The sequence below is a fragment of the Budorcas taxicolor genome, chromosome 2, assembly GCF_023091745.1.
Source record: "Budorcas taxicolor isolate Tak-1 chromosome 2, Takin1.1, whole genome shotgun sequence".
Taxonomy (NCBI): Eukaryota; Metazoa; Chordata; class Mammalia; order Artiodactyla; family Bovidae; genus Budorcas; species Budorcas taxicolor.
Genome location: NC_068911.1, coordinates 130,087,612 through 130,109,197, shown reverse-complemented (window position 1 = coordinate 130,109,197; position 21,586 = coordinate 130,087,612). Strand labels below are relative to the sequence as shown.

The 21,586-nt window shown below is 39.2% G+C and overlaps 1 protein-coding gene across 1 annotated transcript in view; it reads left to right on the top strand.

Annotated features, from left to right (window-relative positions):
* Positions 1–21,586, top strand: part of ANKRD44 (ankyrin repeat domain 44) — a 306,550-nt gene that overhangs the window by 221,551 nt on the left and 63,413 nt on the right. The window contains exons 11-16 of the mRNA XM_052658099.1: positions 5,114–5,196; positions 6,316–6,433; positions 8,361–8,429; positions 9,621–9,761; positions 11,571–11,651; positions 15,015–15,126. Of these exons, the coding sequence (XP_052514059.1) occupies positions 5,114–5,196; positions 6,316–6,433; positions 8,361–8,429; positions 9,621–9,761; positions 11,571–11,651; positions 15,015–15,126 (604 nt within the window). The remainder of the gene's footprint in view (positions 1–5,113; positions 5,197–6,315; positions 6,434–8,360; positions 8,430–9,620; positions 9,762–11,570; positions 11,652–15,014; positions 15,127–21,586) is intronic.

Genomic DNA, 21,586 nt, shown 5'->3' with positions numbered 1-21,586 from the left:
TTTGATCCAAAAGGAACCTCTGAAAATGTCTGCAGGTTGTAAATAGCAAGGACCAGGCTTCATTTTTGTCAGTTAGGCTAAGTCCCTGTAACTTAGTGGTGCATGATAAATACTTGGAATGACATAGATTAAAATTAATAAGAAATTTATTTTATAGTTTCATCACTTGACTTGGGCTTCCCTGGTGGCTCAGACGGTAAAGCATCTGCCTGAAATGCAGGAGACCGAGTTCAACCCCTGAGTCAGAAAGATCCCCTGGAGAAGGGAATGGCTACCCACTCCAGTGTTCTTGCCTGGAGAATCCCCATGGACAGAGGAGCCTGGTGGGCTACAGTCCATGGGGTCACAAAGAGTTGGACGCAACTGAAATGACTAACATTGATCACTTGAATAAGTATCATAAAATCATTTGATGATCAAAAATCACCAACATTTTTGTCTCACCTACCTGGTGGGTAAAACTAAACCAATCCCACCTTTCCTGGGAGAGCTGAGAGATGAGTATTATAAAGGATTTTTTTAAATGGGGTATAGTTGCTTTGCAGTGTTAACGTTAGTTTCTGCTGTGCAATGAAGTGAATCACCTGTGTGTGAACATGTACCACTTCCCTGTTGGACCTCCCATCCCGCCCCTGCCCTGATCCCCAGACCCATCCATCTAAGTCACCACAGAGCACCAAGCTGATCTCCCTGCACCGTACAGCAGGTTCCCACTAGCTGTGTATTTCACACATAGTAGTGTATATATGGCAGTCCCCTCTCAATTGATCCCCCCTCCCCCACCACCTGCACATGTCCGTTCTCTACGTCTGCATCTCTGTTCCTGCAATGCAAATAGGTTCATCTGTAAGAATTTTGAAACACAGAAAGAGGGCAGAAATGCTAGTTGGTCACACTTCATTCTTGGCTTTTAAGGAAGTACAACCTTATTACAACCTCAAAACTCACAGACTGCTGATTATCCAGCTAAACTAATAATAATGGCAATGGAACCATGGGCCAGATATCCTGTTTAACACTTTATGTTCATTATCTCAAATAGTCCTTCCAATGCTCTTTAAGATTGACACCGTTATTATCTTTATTTTCCAGGTGAGGGAGCCATTATGTACTTTCCAAAGTCCAAATAGCTAGCACATGGAAAAGTTAGGACTGAAACCCAAAGGTTCTCACCCCATCACCTTAACCACAGTGTTTTTTTTTTTTTTAAACATATGGCCTAAGGGAAGGTTCTAGAAAGGCCTGGATATGGAAAGGGACAGCCATGTCCTCCTGAGCCAAGGGGGAAACTTAAAAGAACTGATATTCTAATGGTGCAAAAGCCCTGTCCTCACCTCTGATGGCTCTGTGCAGTTTATTCTGGCCTCATTTATTCTGAAATAACTGGGTAGGAGACTCCAGCTAACAGCTAAATTAGAAATAGCTAATACAAATGTGTTCCATTAATTTTATGACTGGTCAAATAAATGTAGCAGATTAACTGGAATTGGTCTTCCCTTTCCTGTAATTTATGCACTGTTAAGCTTAGTGTTATCTGACATCTTTATTTCTTGATCTTCCTTGCTGTATATCTGATGAAGTCAGAGTGATGTTTCTCATTTGACTAGGACAGTCAAATCCTAAGTTTCTTGCTAAAGGTTTTAGGATCCTTTCTTTATAAGCAGTCTTATTTCATAACAATAAAGGAGAAATTTTATTTGTAATGCATGAATCACTTCTGAAGTGATTCAGAAATTCTGAGTTCTATTTTTATTTGCTTGCCATCTTCACCTGATACTTAGTTTTTCTATTTGAACTGGCACATCATAGTCGTTTGAATACCAGTACTAGTACTTGAGTCTAGATTAATGTATTTGCTACATTGAGGTAGTGACTTTTTGTTAACTATGGAATATATCAAAGAGGATATTTTTTCATTAAAAAAAATTTATTGAAGTAGAGTTGATTTACCGTGCTTTTGATGTACAGCAGAGTGATTCAGTTATTTTTTTTTTCTAAATTTTTCCATTATAGGTTGAATATAGTTCCCTGTGCTATGCAGTAGGTCCTTGTTGTTTATGTTTTTTAAAACTTATTTTTAACTGAAGGATAATCGGTTTACAGTACTGTGTTGGTTTCTGCCATACATCAACATGAATCAGCCATTGGTACACATATGTCCCTCCCTCTTGAACCTCCCCCCCACCTCCCTCTCCTTCCCACCCCTCTAGGTTATCACAGAGCCCTGGTTTGAGTTCCCTGAGTCATATCGCAAATTCCCATTGGTGGTTTTACATATGGTAGTATACATGTTTCCATGCTGCTGTCTCTGTTTGTCCCACCGTCACCTTCCCCCCACCCCACCCGTGTCCATAAGTCTGTTCTCTATGTCTGCATCTCCATTGCTGCCCTGCAGATAGGTTCATCGGTACCATCTTTCTAGATTCCATATATATGTGTTAATATACGATATTTGTTTCTCTCATTGATTTACTTCACTCTATATAATAGGGTCTAGATTTATCCACCTCATTAGGACTGACTCAAATGTGTTCATTTTTATGGTTAAGTAATATTCCCTTGTATATATGTACCTCACCTTTTTATCTATTCATTTGTTGATGGACATCTAGGTTGCTTCCATGTCCTAGCTATTGTAAATAGTGCTGCAGTGAACATTGGGGTACATGTGTCTTTTCAATTTTGGTTTCCTCAGGGTATATGCCTAGTAGTGGGATTGCTGGGTCATATGGTAGTTTTATTCCTAGTTTTTTTAAGGAATCTCCATACTGTCTTCCATAGTGGCTATATCAATTTACATTTCCCACCAACAGTGCAAGAGGGCTCCCTTTTCTCCACAGCCTCTTCAGCATTTATTGTTCGTGGATTTTATCAAAGAGAATTTTTCCTAGGCCTTTTAGAGTTCTGCCTTCCTTGCCTTCTCAGTTGTATAAGTAGCTGCAGAAAAAAAATGAAACTATTAGCTAATATAGAGTGTGGTGAATTATCTAAAGACAATGGGGTTAAATGTTAAGTTCAGTTAGAAGTATTAGTAGTGAAGTTTATGGAATATGTTATAACACTGAGTCTATTAAATTTTATACTTTTATATTTTTCTTAATTGTTTTATTATTGTTTAATACTATTTTCCCTAAGTCATTTGCTTGTATTGTTTAATATAAAGGTAACTATTTTATGTACCTATATAAACTATATCATAAATATTATGTGTATACTTATGTATGTATGTTGATATTATTAAAATATTTATATTTTTACACACACATACATGTACATATAAAGAATGAGGAAGACTCAAAGAAATCTTTAAAAATCCACTCCTTGATTTAGTCATGTTCTTACAGGAATTCACAATGATTCTAGAAAATGTTCTATCCATTTTCTTCTTGCAAGCATCTAGCAATGTTTAATCATAGATTTTTGCCTTAACTTCTCAAAACAGATAAAATGGCTAGGTAAAATCTTATTAGCTCTAAGTTCCATTTAGTAAAGACCTTTTAAAATAGGTTATACATTAAAAAAAAATTAGTATGTTTTGTTGGCATCAGAAGGGAACAATATAAATAGCACAAATAAAAAGCTTCTTTCCCATCCCCCAACTCCCTCTTCCTTTTCATGAGCATCAAGGTTGTCACTGATGCAATTACTTTTCAGAAATTTTTTTTTGTAAATGATGAGAGAGGCAATTACAAGCAGTTCTCCTCCACAAGACACTGCCCAGAAGACGGGCAAATTGCATCCCTTGATGGATGCCAGCTATTATATACACTGGGTTGGAAATCTCCATATAGGGAAAGGAAAATGAACAGAGGGAAGACTGAACAAAAACATCAATAAATAGAAGTTTTCATGAAAAGAGAGAGGTGGTTAATTGCTGGCAGACTCAGATTTTGCAGAATGCCAAATACCTTGAATTATCTGTGAACATATATATACTTTCACAAATTCATGAACATCATAATAACTTTCTATATAGAAAATAAAATTCATCTGTCTTAAGCTTAGCAAATTCAAGTCATATGTGTTTTTTATTCAATATAGAATGTGGAAATGGGCCACTTTGTGACAGGGAAGAAACTTAGATGTCTCATGTTGCAGGTGTAAATATAGACAGCGTGTACTCCTTATGTTATGCTGTGGATTTAAAAAATCTGAAATATATTGTCTGAATGAAATGTGATGTTATGAGACAAGATCACTAACATGCTTTCAAGTACACGGGAACTGCCTGATGATGCGTTGTGTTTTCAATTATGAGTCAGCACAGTACTTTGGGTCCTTGTTTGAGGAGAAGTGATGGGCAGGAGGGGGAGGCTTTAATTCTAAGGGCAGAAAGCACTGCCGTCAGAGGGCTGTCTGTCCCTCAGAGGATTGTTCCAGGGACTATGTTATGGTAGAGGTCAGTCTAAGAAGTCCTATTCTGGATTCTTTCTGTACTACTGTTAGGGAAAATTGCTAGATTTATGAAATATATGTAAGGTTAAAGTTAACTATTTCGTGACTGGTTTTCTTATGTGGGTAAATGTGCAATATAAAAGGCTACCAGAAAGATGAAGTTTCACTTGTCAAAGGTAAACATTGGTTTTTATTCTCATCCAAAATTTTATTTCTAATAAAACAACCATTACTAATTGTTAGCAAAAAGATAACACATAGTAGGTCAACAATAAATATTTATCAACTCAAGGAATAAAACAAGTTGCTTTGCAAAGTTGAGAGTTTGTCAGCTTCTTGTCTTGTTTTCTCCAGCACTTAGCAAAGTATCTGATGCTTATAAAGTGTTGAATAGATGAATGAATGAATGTGAATGATACATAAAATTGCTAAGCTGAAAGAATAAAAGAGAAATTAATTTTAAATGCTAAGAGTCACTGTTTACGTGAAATGTTTTCTTAAATATATTTTTCTATTGTTATGGGATTTGTCACTGTGGTTTAAGTCCAGGATTTTATTATTTTAAAGTAGAAATGATTGCATAATTATTTCAGCCAGGAGTCCCTAAGCAAGGTCTCATGGATTTAATTTTCATCAGAGACCTTCTAGAAAGGTCACCCCCTTCTGCATGTATCAGGAGATCTATAATCATAAGCTGCTCTGTTTTTTTCTTCCTCAGGTGTGGAATCCATAGCATGTTCCCCTTACATTTAGCTGCCCTCAATGCTCACTCTGACTGCTGCAGAAAGTTACTGTCATCGGGTAAGTAACTCCATTACCACAGATGACGCTTAATCTGTCCTGTAAATGAGCCGTGTAGCTTCAGGTGTCTGGTCAGAGTGAGTGCCTGCCTGTGCTTCATGTCATTCATGATCTGATTGGCAGGATGAGCTGTGTCCACAGCTACCTGCATGTGACAGCTTCCAGCAGCTCATGGTGTTGAAACTGTCTGAACGTCAGTATTCTGCCCCGGAGTGAGAGTCTTGTCTGTTTATCAAGTTAGAACTCCAGTGATCCAGAGTGGGAGGCAGGCAGGGATGGGCATAGCTTACAGGATGTTTGTCGTAGGAGGAGAAGACATCTTTGAGGCTTAAATTGGTGATGTAACATTTCATATTCTTCAACAAAGAAAAAAGGCCAAATCCCCTACCTTTTAATAGTAGAAATGTTAAATTACCATCCCACTCCGTGGGCTCTGAAAAATCACTGTGGTTGATATCCCTCCAACTAGGTTTTATTTTTATTTTTTTAATGCGGGCCTGTTTGGAACCAAGAAATTCTTTCTGGTTTGGAGCTTTGCTAATCTTTCTTATCAATGATTCTGACAACCTCCATGTATTAAGAAGTTCCTGGCTTTCAAAGGTGATAGAGATCTGCAAGGCAAAGATTGTTTATGAATTAATTCAGCAGATATCCAGGCTTTTTTTTATTCCTTTAAGTTCTTTACTTATGGTTGATTCTGCTTTCACTGCTTTTGGCATGTTTAAAAATAACCCCTGCATGAAAGCACGTTTCCCAAATCTTACACCAACTGTAAGCTAATAATACGCTTAAGAAAATCTCTCTTCTAGCATGTTATGATTACTCCTTTGCCTTCCATGTTTTCTCCATGTGTTCTGTCTGCCTGTCTATTGCCCTACTTATCTCAAATTGGTTTCATAAATTTTTATCCTGGGATTGAAATATGGGGCTGCAGTTCACCCAGGGCTGAATATGAAAATAAATTCTTCTTGACTTCACGGTTCTTCCTATAAAATTGCCAAGCTTGAGCAGTTACCATTCGTTTCCATGACAACCTCTTTCTGACTACAATAGCTTGCTTTCTGGTTTTTCTACTAACTGATTTTTCTGTCTCTGCAATGTTTCTTGTGGTTTAACTAGGACAAAAGTATAGCATAGTATCCTTGTTTAGTAATGAGCACGTGCTGTCTGCAGGCTTTGAAATAGACACCCCAGATAAATTTGGAAGAACGTGCCTTCATGCTGCTGCTGCAGGAGGGTGAGTAGTTAGCAATTTTAGTTGTTTTCTCATGGCCTAATTACCAGTGCATCTTAATTGACTTAAGTCATCTGTGAATCAGAGGCAACTTCTTTAATAAAATGGGTAAGAAGTGTTTCTACCAATACCAAATATCATACGTTGAATTTCCAGATTGCTCATGTGTTTGTTTTTCCAAAGAAACATCATTAGCCCATCTCATATAGGAAATATTTTTTCTCTTGTTTGTAACCTACAGAATATGTAAATACTGGTACCTCTTCCACCAAAAGAAAATAATTTGAGATTTGTTCCTAAATTTTTTGTCTTTTATTACTAGAAGGAGAGTTAATGATCAAGGAAATCCAAGGTTGAGTTAATTCATGTTCATTTAAAGACAATTTAGTCCTATTTCAAAACTTATTTTTAAGTTCTAATAATGATTAAATATGAGCAAAAGTCCAGAAGACTCAAAGGATAAGCAAGAAGTAATTTAATCCTTGCCTATTTTTTTAAGTTGTAAAGAGAATTTTTTATGAGATACTGTTTTTCATATCAGTGGTTAGATTAAGACGATGATCAATACATTGTTGATATATGACCATGCATTGACCAAACATGGCTCCCCTCAGATGGCCTCCTTTGGGTATGGTGCTGGTTCTTAGTCACTTTCCTAGTCTTTAGGGAACAGCAGTGCTCCATGTATAATCTGTATATGACCAAAGGCATTACCTATTTAACAGAGGTGGATTGACTGTGAAGCTTTAGGACCCCTTATTTGTACAGGTCCCTTCCAAAGTCTTGTATTTAGTTTTATTTTCATAATTTATATATATATTTAAAAAGAACCTCCTTATCCTCACCCCATCCCTCCATCAGGATCATCCTTCCTGATCCATACAACATGGATCTGTCTGCCTTTGATCCTTTGGCTTCATTCAGGAAGAGACAGGTGTTCTATATCAATTGACATGTTATACATAATGGTCTCAGAAAGTTTTTCAGTTTTATGATTTAAACAGTGAGTTCTCTGAGAAAGGTAACTGAAAAGGGTGGATATGGGGCAGGGACAGCCCTGCTTATACTTATCATTAATGAGATCATCTTTCTTATTTAAATGATAATAAAGTAGTAAATCCTAGGCCACTTCTTAGCATCCCAAGTTTGGAACAATGATAGATGAATGTCTCATTTTGTGCCCCCATTTTGAAAAATATCAGACCTGTACAGAAAGTGGCAACAAACCATTCTGGATTCATGTCTCAAACTCCTATTAGGATTAATATTTAGCTCTATGCCCTTCAATAGGAAAATTCACTTCAGTGGGTCCTTTTCTCTCTACTAAACATGATTTATTGCTTCTGCAAATGACAAAGAAGCTGGAAGATCACTACGCTCCATTACATCATTTTCGGCCTTGGTTCTACACATTCATTTACCTAGATTACCAAGACAGGGAAATGCAGCTGGTTTATTTTCCGTTAAGGAGAGTCTGGGTTGAAAATGGTTATAGTGAATTCATTCTGCTGTGATAAAAGGTAATGCTCATCCATTCTGGCTCATTGTTTAAAAGTGACATGAAATTATTATAGGTTTAAGGAGTTGTTTCATAAACTCTTGATGGTTTTGAAAGAGAATTTTAGGATAAATGGTGAAACCATCACTGAAAGGTTTCATCATGTAATAATCATTAAATTCTTTAGTCATGGAATTGAAAATGTTCCATCAAGCTCTTTAATGCATTGATATATTAGCTTTGAAAAGGGATTATAAGAACTTTAGATCCTTATGATATGGCATTACTCTAATGTGTTAGGTTATTTTTGTGTTAGCAGAATTTAGTGTCCTCATTTCATCTGTACATACACTCTGCAGAAAAGAGCTCTTTCTGAAGACAGCCCAGCAATTGACCTCTACCATCTTAACAGTGCTTTCCCTGTCTTTCTAGTAATGTGGAATGTATAAAACTCTTGCAAAGCAGTGGAGCAGATTTCCATAAAAAGGACAAGTGTGGGAGGTATGTAAACAGGGAACTCTGCTTCAAGTGCCTAAATAAAAGGAGTGGGGAGCAGTCCATCTGGAAATCGTGTTATGTTGAAATGGTAAACAGGGAAGCTAGCCGGGGAGATTCCATCCTCAGAAGGAAATCCCTTTTTATAGCAAAGTGAAACACCAGCAAACCAGGCCACAAGGAAAGGGTCTCCTTTCCCAGCTTCTGTTTAGAAGCGCCAATTGTTCTGCTCCTTCTGATATAAATAACTATATCCATGTGGGAGATTGCATACTTTATAGATATTATATAAAAATATTTACATATATAAAATATGTAATCTTCCACATGGATATAGTTGAGAAAATTCTCTGCATAGCAAAGTAGAGCACTTTAGCCCCTCCAGGACAGAATTTGGTCACAAAATCTGGAGCTCTTTATTATATTTATTGAACATTTCATTTGGGGATAAATCTTTAGCCACATTTTAAACATGAAATACACACACTCACACACATACCACCCGTAATCCCTCTGGTTGTTGGGATGGTTTAGAACTTTTCTTGCTTGTCCTTTGTATAGCTAAGTTGTGCTGTAGTACTAGCTGGTACAGGGAACCAGTACCAGTAAACAACATGAGGAAGGTAGAGGAAATGAGGACATGATCAAAAAAACCTCAGTTTAATCTGTTTGGAAACAGCATTTTGGGAGGAGAGATACTTTATAAAGATGGACCAGGGCCAGCTTGGGAAGGTCTTCAATTTCAAACTAAAAAATCAAGGCTTTGTTCACTGGGGAGAACTGAAGGTTTTGGTACAGGATTATATACGTAGGTATTGGACCTTAGAAAATCCAGTTCTTCATTCATGGCAGCTGAAACTTACATGGAGGTTGGGTTAGGGTGAAGGAGGCCAGTCTGGATGGTATTGCAAGAGCCCAGAGGAGCAGTCATGAGCAGTCATGTAGATGGGAACCAGGATAGGCCCTTGGGATGGAAAGAAAGGAGATCCACAAGTGGGTGGCCTGTCTAAGCCACCATCTTTTCAGCCTTCATTCTAAAATATAAGATATGCCAGAGAAAGGCGTATGTCTTGGCCTCCACACTCAGAGCCAAAGATCTTTCCACACCCCTACAAATACTGCTGTCTGTGCTGGTGCTGATGATGGGGATCTGTTTTCCAGACTGAATGATATAATAAACTGCTGTTTGTTTTTCAGGACTCCTCTGCACTATGCAGCTGCAAATTGTCATTTCCACTGTATTGAGACGTTAGTGACCACAGGGGCCAGTGTGAATGAAACTGATGACTGGGGCCGCACCGCTTTGCACTATGCTGCTGCATCGGACATGGATAGAAAGTAAAAACAGCCTTGTCCTGTTTCTTCGGGGGTGGGAAGAGGGGGAGATGGAAGAGGGAGGGCTTGCTGAGGTTTCTTCATACTGCCTCACCGAGACTGTGAATGAAGAATCCCTCTTATCCAGACTCGAGGAGTTTGAATTGGTTCCTCCCTAACCCGGGGTTTCCCATTCTGCTCTCTTTACATTTGATTAGTACATGTCACTGCACAATTGCATCTCCTCTCTGTTCTTTGCATTGAATGCCAAGTGGAGCTGTCAAGTTCAGGTTTTTCAGTTCACTCAATCAGTTCACTCAAAATCTGTCACAATTTATTTTGTCGTATACTGTGGTTTTCATCATCATCACTTACATGCTTCATTTGCTGTAAAACTTACATTTGCTGATAAATATGTCATGTAAAAAATATCCACCTATGCATAATCCCAATAGTCTTCAAATACAGCATCAATATTTTATTTTTAAAAATAGACATTTTTCAAACCTGGGCATGAATGCTCTTTCGGAAGCTGGAAGACAGGAAGTTGGTTGCCCTGATCATGTTTGGATTCTAGGTGGCTTGGAATGGAAAGCAAAAATAAATGAACCAGTTCTAGGGGAAAAGGTGGGAGAGATGCCCACAGCTTATGATATCATTCTCAAAGATTGAGGATCAGGCCCTCCTTCATAGGAATACTGTTTGGTGATCCTGTTTGGAGAACTGTTGAGTTATATGGTCAGTGCTAACTCCCTTTCTTGTAGAGCAATGGCTTTCAAACATACTAGATAATTACCTACACACCAGGCTTCCCTGGTGGCTCAGAAGGTAAAGAAAGAATCCACCTGCAATGCAGGAGACTGAGGTTCAGTCCCTGGATTGGGAAGATTCCATGGAGAAGGGAATGGCTACTCACTCCAATATCCTTGCCTGGGAAAACCCATGGACAGAGGAGCCTGGTGGGCCAAAGTCCACAGGGTCACAAAGAATCAGACACAACTGAGTGACTGACGCTCACTTTACATCACGATGCAATATACAGACTCATGTATATATGCTTTATATATATGTATGGAAAATGGAAAAAATTTCATAAAACCTTATTTACTTTTGCTATGTATGATCCATTTTGATACCTTTTATTTCATTAAAAAAAACCTACTGACTTCAACCCACTAAATTGATTTCATAATTCAGTCATCCATATTTCCAGTTTGGAAAACACTGCTGCTTTTTTTCCTTCATATGATACTGACAAGTCTGGTGTAGCCTCAGGGTCCCACAGCCCCATGTTCTTAATTCAAAAAACATTTATTGAACATGCATTATGTGTCAGGCTCTGTGCTATTCGCTTGGAATAGAATGAGGAATAAGTATCCTTCATCTGTTAAGATCTAGAATAGGAATCTTAGATGGTGCAGAATTTCTCTGGTAGATGAGGGGTGCTTAGGAACCCATTCCTGGATAAATGAGATGCTCAACTGACAAGGAGGCAGCAAGGAATGTGGTAGGTGTCAGGGAATTTTAAGCTAAATCACTTTCTCTTTCCCTGGGGAGTTTAGAAAATTTATGGAAGAGTGGGCAGCATGATTGCTGCCTTAATCATTGATACCTTGGCAGAAGTTTTAGGAATACCATGTTCTTAACTGGATTCGTTAGGAGAGAAAAGATTTACTGGATGCACTTAGAGAGAACCATGTATATCCTCCATGAAAAATTAGTAGTGCTTGCTTCTGTGGGGTTGGGGGGCAATTCTTAAGATGTAAATTGTACCAAAATCATTAGCAACTTTGCCACTAATTGTAATTTTTTTTGTTTCCCTTTGCTGAGAAGTAAGACTATCCTAGGAAACGCCCATGAAAATTCGGAAGAACTTGAAAGAGCCAGAGAGCTGAAGGAAAAGGAAGCTGCATTGTAAGTTTCTTCTTAGCTTAAGCACAAGGTGTGGTTACTGATGCTTTGTCTGCTGCTCCAGGTTGCCACGTGGGCCAGCTTTACTATTTTGGGGTCTCCCTTGGGGTCTTGAGGAAGTGATGTGGGCTTGCCTTTGATGAAGAAGAAACTGTTTTTTTAATATATCCTTCAAATAGGCTGTTTTCATACCAGATACATACTCTTCTAAAGATACACACTCTTTCTAAAATTGAAACCGTTACAGCGATCATCACTGTGATTGGGCAGCAGTTTTTGGAACCGGGTGTCTTAAATAACATTTCTGATTCTTCCGTGTGTCATGTGCCTCAGGGGACATACTAAAGCCTCCTCTGAGGGCCTCAGGCTCTCCTTTTGTGACCTGGGGATGACTGTTTAGCAGATTCTATAAATACATGTTTTGAGATTTCACCAAATACACCAGTTGTACTCTCCCCTCCCTCTCCGACACGCTCACTGGCTTACAAATAGCACCCTCCCACCTGCAGACAGCTGCTCTGTCCCCTTCATCCTGCCTGCCCCTTTCTGGTGTCTTGACAGAGATTCAGCTGTTACTATGATGAAGTGAGTGCTGGCTCCCAGGACTGTTGATACCTGGGAAGCTCTAATGTTTCATCCTCTGAGAGTCCTTCCTGGACTGGAAGTCGTGGTGAGAAGGTTGTGCTGTACCCAGCGCAGTGCCCGGCGTGTAGCTGGCGGTCAACAACTCTTTGTTAAATGAATGAACACGTGAATGCCCAGTGCCGACATTGTGTGTCCTGCCCCTGTGAGAGCAGGGGATACAGTGCTCTAAGAGTTTGCACTCAGTCCCTCACTTGCAAGGCCCCAGTGCAAGTTGTAGGGACTTAACTTTGTCTGTGACCGGGGTGGGCACAGGAAACAAAGCTGTAAGTAGAACAGAATGACCACAGTTTTGCCCTAATATTCCAAAATTAAAGTAATAATATTCAAAGACTGTAAAATTTTAAGCCGCCTCAGCAAATACTTCCTTCTCCAGTGAAATACAAGCTTACGTTGGGCCAGAGCAGCCCTCTTCCAGCTGGTGGAGAGGGATGGAACAGGAGAAGCAGGAGAATGCAGGGACCAGCCTACTAGGGAGCTTTTTCATGCAATAAAAGGCTACTTCCTTGTGCAAATACACACTTCATCTAATGTGCATCTCTTGATTTTCTGGCTTAGGTGCCATAATTACTAGTCCAGGGCCCTAGGTGGTGAAAAAGACAAGCATTCCCAGTTAAAAGTGGATTTCATTTCCCTTAGGAAAAATGTGGAGAATATTCACATTCTATAATACTGTTGTTATTTCTAATAGTACTGTTGGCAATTATGGGCTTCCCTAGTGGCTTAGACGGTAAAGAATCTGCCTGCAATGCGGGGGACCTGGGTTTGATCCTGGGGTTGGGTAGATTCCCTGGAGGAGGGCATGGCAACCCACTTCAGTATTCTTGCCTGGAGAATTCTCATGGACAGAGGAGCCTGGTAGGCTACAGTCCATGGGGTCGCAAAGAATTAAGCATGACTGAGTAACTAAGCACAGCAGAATTGACAGTTATAGTTCAGCTATGTTCTGCATTAAATAGCTCTTTGGGTGTAATTCCCAGTGTATTCCAAATTACATGTTAAATTTATCAACTGATTTTTTAGAATATAATCCTTTCAGAAGCTGGGGATTGTGTGTCCACAAGGAAGCTATCCCTATTGAGTGATTTTATTTCAAGAGCCAAATTCAGTTTAAAATGAGTCACACCTGGGATTCAGTCTATGGGCATTTCATTATGAAAATTAAAAAAAAAAAGACTTCCTTTTAAGGTACAAATCACCAAATACATCATGATATATCAGGTCTCCAATAATAGTTTGATTTATTACAGAGCATTTTATGGATGAACCATGTGTCATGTAGGTACTTAGTTTTAAAAATTTCTCTTTCATCAGGTTTTCTAAAAATTAAAATGTCTGTTTTAATATCTGTCTCTGTGTGTGATTTATTTACTCCTTTTGCCTTATACTGAAAGATAGATAATGTCATTTTAAGGTTTCTGAGTAAAGTATAGAAATTTTCTATTGGGAGGTCTTATTTAATATACAAGCTTCTATTTAAAATCTTACGATTTTGATTTGAGTATGAATTTGAACAAGCCTCGCCTTGTAAAGGACATGTTTGTCCCTGTGTCAAGAAATATAGCTGATATAAATAATATATCGCGGTGCTCCCTGTCTGGCTCTTCCCTCTTTGACCAGCAGGGCTGTCCCATTTGCAGCAGGCCCTGAGTAGAACACATCACGTCCCTCGTGTCCTGGCTCTTCAGCAAAAGCAATACCACACTCCTTCCTCTGACCTATTCCAAAGATTTTTTTTTTCCAGAAAAGTTACAACTGTGTCAGAAAAGGCTTTTAAAATTTATTATTTATCATTTTACTCTAGTCTGTATTCCTAGTGGTACAGTGTCCGCCTCTTTCTTCAGAGGTGGTGACTGAAGAATTAAAGATTTTAAAATTAAAAAAAAATAAAAATAAAAAATAAAAAATAAAAATATTTAATGACAAAAAAAAAAAAAAAATAAAATAAAATAAAATAAAATGTTGGCCCAGTCTTTATGTCTTTTTATGATTTAGCTATTCTTAGATTCTTTTCTGTTATTGCTTTCTTAGTCTTTTCAACTTTCATCTTCCAACCTTTTGATCTCAGAATCTCCAATAGCAGGGTTAAAAAAAAAACCCACCTCTTGAGGTTTATCCCTTTGCAATGCCTTGACTACTTCTTTATTAAGCTGAAAACTTGTCTTTTGAACACAGAGCTCTAAAACTTATTATTTAGTAATCATGATGACAAGCCGGTCCTGTACCTTAAGATGAAAAGGGGAAAAATATTTAATTATCCTCTAGTTCCTAAGTTCCTCCCTCTAGTTCCTAGGCTTCCCTGGTGGCTCAGCAGGCAAAGAATCTGCCTATAATTCGGGAGACCCAGCTTCCATCCCTGGGTTGGGAAAATCCCCTGGAGAAGGGAACGGCAACCCATTCCAGTATTCTGGCCTGTAGAACTCCAAGGACTGTATGGTCCATGGGGTCACAAAGAGTCAGACACGACTGAGCAACTTTCACTTCTAGTTCCTAAAGCCTTTCCTGAATTCTAGAATGGCTATTTTAAGCTGAGATAAAGATAGATGCACAAAATACACATAAAACATCCAATATATAAACCCTAATTGCTATAGAATCTTTAAAGAAACACTTCAATTCACAAAGCTCTTTGTGGCACATTCACAGTAGGAGAACATTAATATTGATTATCCCTTTTGGTCTAGGGATGTTTTCTGAAATAACATCTCGTCTTTATACTTACAGATGTCTAGAATTTCTGCTTCAACATGATGCAAATCCATCTATCCGGGACAAAGAAGGCTACAGTAGCATACATTATGCTGCTGCCTATGGCCACAGACAGTGTCTGGAATTGGTGAGCTGTTTTGATTTGTTTTCTCTAACATACACACACATACACCCACGCCTGAAAATGCTGGTCTGAATCTCTCAACAAAGACCCTTACTGCCTAATTCAGCCCCCACTAGAAATCACCTGGATTAAATTGATCAGGCAATTTTTTGGCAAGTGATTAAATTGTTTCCCTTCATAATATGTAGCTCTCTTTGTTCCATTTATTCCCATTCTAATCTCAGAGCTAACTAACAATTGATTCTTTTCTGCATTAACTTGGACTAGGAATGTTAGACTCTGGTACAGACATAGTTTCTATTTTGAATATAATTTGGATGTATCAAAGAAACTTAGTATATATTTCCAGAATCACACTTAGCACCCCAGTATTTGATAACAGTGTCATAAGATGACTTACATAACCATTAGGCACGTGGGTTTGTCATAGTCCCACATCTATAGTTTAGGGAAAGAAACTGGCAAGAGTGTAACAGCAGAATTTACTGGAATTTTTAAACCAGCCCACATTTCAAGCCTATAGTGATCAAGAAACACTTGATTTGGAGTCTGAAATTCCTCTGTTGGTATAGGTTACCAGATGCAAACTCAGATGTCTACAGGGACAAAAATATAAAATAAACAAGTGAAGTGAACCCATGTATGGAATAATAGCGGGTGGTGGGAAATGTGGCAAATAAAGAGGGAAGGTCTGTTTAAGGGGAGAAACAGCTAGTCAGCAATAGCTGATGGAAGCCAGGTGGTACTGCAAACCCAGGTTTGCTAGAATTCCCATGTTTCAGGAGAAACTACAAATCTAGGCTTTTTATGTGGAATTTCCTGTTTTGAAAACACTGGGTGGGCTAGAAAGAAAAAATATGTGTTTGCGGCTGAATCCTGCCTACAGGCTACCATTTGGCATCTTCTGATCATCACCCTTGGTTCAGCCTCACCAGGAAACATGGGATATCCCAGATTTCTAATCCAGTGATAGGTGTCACCTTCCTTACTGGACTCCATCTCTTTTCCTTGTCCTTTTGAAGGAGAAGTTCTACTTTTTAGAGTTATTTGAAATATGTTTAGGGAAATACTTGCCCCTCATCAACTGCACGGTTTATTGAGATAGGCATAAGGCAGAAAGCCTGAGAGCAATAGTGTGAGCTCCTACATGGAAATGACTCAAAGATGCCACAGCAAGGTCCTTTACCTTTGGCCTTGCTGCTGGTTTCAAATGGTTCCTCTTAGGGTCATTCTTACTACATTTCTGTTAACTGTGATTGTGGGAAAGTGTTCATGAAGACCACCCAGTTTGGAAATGAAGAGGTGATTATTCTCCTGTTGACTTTTGTGTTATTTATTGGTGAATTTTACCTGTCTTCATCATTCCTGCAGACTTCCAAGTCTTTTCCTGAGGTTCTTGTGGATGCTAAAGATTTCCTTGCCTAACTTTGGAGGTGGCATTTTTTCTTTGTCTCCAGTTTAAATCTATCATTATTCCTTTTCCAGTTACTGTGTCTGCATAACAAATCACCCTAAAAAGTTAGTGGCTTAAAACAACATTTATCACTTATTATCTCTGTCAGGAATTCACATGTGACTTAGCTGAGCAGTTCTAGATAATATCCTGTGAGGTTACAGGTGGTGCCTGGGGCTGGCATAATTTCAAAGGCTTCTTTTCTCACTTGTCAATCACCTGGGTAGGAAGGTTCAAATTGTTGACGTTTCTTGGCCTTTCTCTCTCTCTATGTGGTTTTCTCTAGCATGGTGTTTCCAGAACAAGTGGATGTTTTATATGGTGCTCATGTTGCCCAAGGCGTCTGCCCTAGGAGAGACTGTGAGCAAGAGTTCTAGCAAGTGAAAGGAAGAGACCATATTGCTTTTAATGGTTTAACCTTGAAGTTCATGTTTTGTTGCATCTGTTCATTGCCATAGTCACAAAATCCAGAGAGGTGAAGCCTTGACTCCACCTTCCAAAGGGAGGAGTATCAGAGAATTTGTGGACATATTTTAAAACCACCCAGTTCCATAGGAAGATGTAGGAAGCCAGTGATTTCGATTAATTTCTAAATTAAATTGAATTTAGAGTAGAATCCTAAGTGGCCAAGGGGCAGTCTCTTATCTTCAGTTCAGTTCAGTCGCTCAGTCATGTCCGACTCTTTGCGAACCCATGAATCACAGCACGCCAGGCCTCCCTGTCCATCACCATCTCCCGGAGTTCACTCAAACTCATGTCCAAGTCTGTGATGCCATCCAGCCATCTCATCCTCTGTCGTCCCCTTCTCCTCCTGCCCCTAATCCCTCCCAGCATCAGAGTCTTTTCCAATGAGTCAACTCGTCGCATGAGGTGGCCAAAGTACTGGAGTTTCAGCTTTAGCATCATTCCTTCCAAAGAACGTCCAGGGCTGATCTCCTTCAGAATGGACTGGTTGGATCTCCTTGCAGTCCAAGGGACTCTCAAGAGTCTTCTCCAACATCACAGTTCAAAAGAATCAATTCTTCAGCGCTCAGCTTTCTTCACAGTCCAACTCTCGCATCCATACATGACCACTGGAAAAACCATAGCCTTGACTAGACGGACCTTTGTTGGCAAAGTAATGTCTCTGCTTTTGAATATGCTATCTAGGTTGGTCATAACTTTTCTTCCAAGGAGTAAGCGTCTTTTAATTTCATGGCTGTAGTGAGCAAACTGTGATTTGCAGTATCACAGGGGGATTTACTGGGTTGTCCAAAGTCATAGCTCTGATCAGTGGAGAAAGTGGGGCCATGATCAGGAACCTTGATTTTTTAAAAAATTTATTTATTTATTTTTTAACCACATTGCTGGTCAAAGCTCTACTACCACCCAAGGCTTTTTGACATAGGGCAAAATCTTGGTAGGACTTAAGGCAGTATCACTTCTTCCTTCTAATACCAGTCTTAGAAGTTGATCTAGACCTGTCAGCAAATAGGATTTTTTAGATCCCACAAAAGAAAGGCTCCTCACAAAGTGTGTGTGTATGTTAATCAGTGGCAGAATAAAGGTTTACTACTGTAACTATTCATATGAACCTGCATTCCAAAGGGTGCTTAACACATAGCTGTCTTTCGTTGGTTTTCTCTATGAAAACCATCTGTCATTGTTGGACATATGAACTTTTATATCAGAGTTTGTTATTATAATCTTGATAGTTTGTGCTATTTTAAAGTACTTTGTGCTATTTTAAAGAACTATGGATGGAGGTTCGTTACATTGTACAGGAGACAGGGATCAAGACCTTCCCCATGAAAAAGAAATGCAAAAAGCAAAATGGCTGTCTGAGGAGGTCTTAAAAATAGCTGTGAAAAGAAGCGAAGCAAAAAGCAAAGGAGAAAAGGAAAGATATACCCATTTGAATGCAGAGTTCCAAAGAATAACAAGGAGAGATAAGAAAGCCTTCCTTAGTGATCAGTGCAAAGAAATAGGGGAAAATAGTGGAATGGGAAAGGCTAGAAAAAGAAAATTAGAGATACCAAGGTAACATTTCATGCAAAGATGGGCTCAATAAAGGAGAGAGATGGTATGGACTTAACAGAAGCAGAAGATATTAAAAAGAGGTGGCAAGAATACACAGAAGAACTGTACAAAACAAAGATCTTCATGACCGAGATAATCACGATGGTGTGATCACTCACCTAGAGCCAGACATCCTGGAATGTGAAGTCAAGTGGGCCTTAGGAAGCATCACTACAAACAAAGCAAGTGGAAGTGATGGAATTCCAGGTATTATTGAGTTATTTTAAATCCTAAAAGATGATGCTGTGAAAGTGCTGCACTCAATATGCCAACAAGTTTGGAAAACTCAGCAGTGGCCACAGGACTGGAAAAGGTCAGTTTTCATTCCAGTCCCAAAGAAAGGCAATACTAAAGAATGCTCAAACTACTGCACAGTTGCACTCATCTCACACACTGGTGAAGTAATGCTCAAAATTCTCTAAGCCAGGCTTCAGCAAAACGTGAACCGTGAACTTCCAGATGTTCAAGCTGGTTTTAGAAAAGGCAGAGGAACCAGAGATCAAATTGCCAACATCCACTGGATCATCAAAAAATCAAGAGATTCCAAAAAAACCCATCTATTTCTGCTTTATTGACTACACCAAAGCCTTTGATTGTGTGGATCACAACAAACTGGAAAATTCTTCAAGAGATGGGAATACAAGACCACCTGACCTGCCTCTTGAGAAATCTGTATGCAGGTCAGGAAGCAACAGTTAGAACTGGACATGGAACAACCGACTGGTTCCAAATAGGAAAAGGAGTATGTCAGGCTGTATATTGTCACCCTGCTTATTTAACTTATATGCAGAGTACATCGTGAGAAATGCTGGGCTGGATGAAGCACAAGCTGGAATCAAGATTGCTGGGAGAAATATCAATCACCTCAGATATGCAGATGACACCACCCTTATGGCAGAAAGTGAAGAATAACTAAAGAACCTTTTGATGAAAGTGAAAGAGGAGAGTGAAAAAGTTGGCTTAAAGCTCAACATTTAGAAAGTGAAGATCATGGCATCTGGTCCCGTCACTTCACGGCAAATAGGTGGTGAAACAGTGGAAACAGTGACTGACTATTTTTCTGGGCTCCAAAATCACTGCAGATGGTGATTGTAGCCATGAAATTAAAAGACGCTTACTCCTTGGAAGGAAAGTTATGACCAACCAAGACAGCATATTCAAAAGCAGAGACATTACTTTGCCAACAAAGGTCCATCTAGTCAAGGCTATGGTTTCTCCAGTGGTCATTTATGGATGTGAGAGTTGTACTATAAAGAAAGCTGAGCGCCAAAGAATTGATGCTTTTGAACTGTGGTGTTGGAGAAGACTCTTGAGAGTCCCTTGGACTGCAAGGAGATCTAACCAGTCCATCCTAAAGGAGATCAGTCCTGAGTGTTCATTGGAAAGACTGATGTTGAGGCTGAAACTCCAATACTCTGGCCACCTGATGCGAAGAGCTGACTCATTGCAAAAGACCCTGATGCTGGGAATGACTGAGGGCAGGAGGAGAAGGGGACGACAGAGGATGAGATGGTTGGAAGGCATCACCGACTCAATGGACATGAGTTTGGGTAGGCTCCCGGAGTTGTTGATGGACAGGGAGGCCTGGAGTGCTTGTGGTCCATGGGGTTGCAGAGTTGGACATGACTGAGCAACTGAACTGAACTGAAAAGTACTTTGATGAGTTCATCTTTAATCTCATTATGTAGTAACTTGGAGAATGATTACCCTGTAACACCTCGTTTCTACGTAAATAATATATTGCACGTTATTTTCATTTTTCAGGAAGTCATTTCAGGGCCATTATTTCTGTTATCCAGTGAAAAGATTTTCTGTCTACAGAAAGTTTCACAAGTTCTATATGATAATGAAATTATCTCCTTCATTAGATCAACACTATGTGATTTGCAAAGTGATAATGATTTTTGGCAATTGTATACCTACTTGACATGCAGCACGGTATATTTTAGTGTATACAGCATGGTGAGTTGACTTACATATGTAGTGAAATGAATACCATAATAAACTTAGTTAACATCCATCATCTCATATAGATAAGAAGGAAAATGTGTTTTTCCTTGTGATGAAAGTAAGGCCTATTTTTGAACAATAAGTGGACTTTTTGAAGGACATCTTTTCTAACTTTAACTTTCTCACTAGCAAGATGCCTTCATATTCCATAAAGCTCCCATTTCTTTGAGTTCTTGATGTTAGGAAAGCAAGCCACTTAACTAGCATTCCCTGGGAGGTATATTTCTAAGACTCACCACCGCCATGCCTCTTTTCTCCCTTGTCTCATGACACAAGCACCTGGGAGATTATCTGTTTTACAAGTTGAATCCATTGTGTTAGATGCTAGAATTATGACAAGGAAAGATATGGTTCAGGAAGCTCTTAATGGCTTCTTTGAGCCTCTGAGCAAGAATTATGCAGGGAGATCTTTCTTTTCATTTGTTTGGGGTTTTTCTTCCCCCTTGGCCATGCCAGAAGACTTGCAGGGTCTTAGCTCCCCAATGAGAGATCAAACCTGTGCCCCCTCCAGTGGAAGTGTGGAGTTGTAAGCATTGGAGCACCAGGGAGTTGCAGGAGGCCTTTCTTTAGGTCACACTTCCTAGCCTATGTTTGCAGCCTGTGGAAGGAGTGGAGAGAGTAAATGAGTATTTGTGGTCCTGGGCCTTCCCTAGTAGCGCCTTTGTCCTTTGGGTATGGAGTAAAAAGGATGGGTGGCCATCAGAGTCAGCTGATTTGTGAGGTTGGTAAAATTTCTCTTTTGCCTGTCTTCCCAGAGAGCAGTTTCTGTGGTTATGCATATCATTAAATTCGTATCATTAAATTTAATGCATATTTTATTTGACTCTGACACTTAACTTTGTGTTTACTTGGCATTCATGGTTTATGGTTCATGTGTATGATCATAAGCTTGAGTTTGTAAACCATACTTTGTGTTCAGTCTGTTTTGCTGTAATCAAAAAG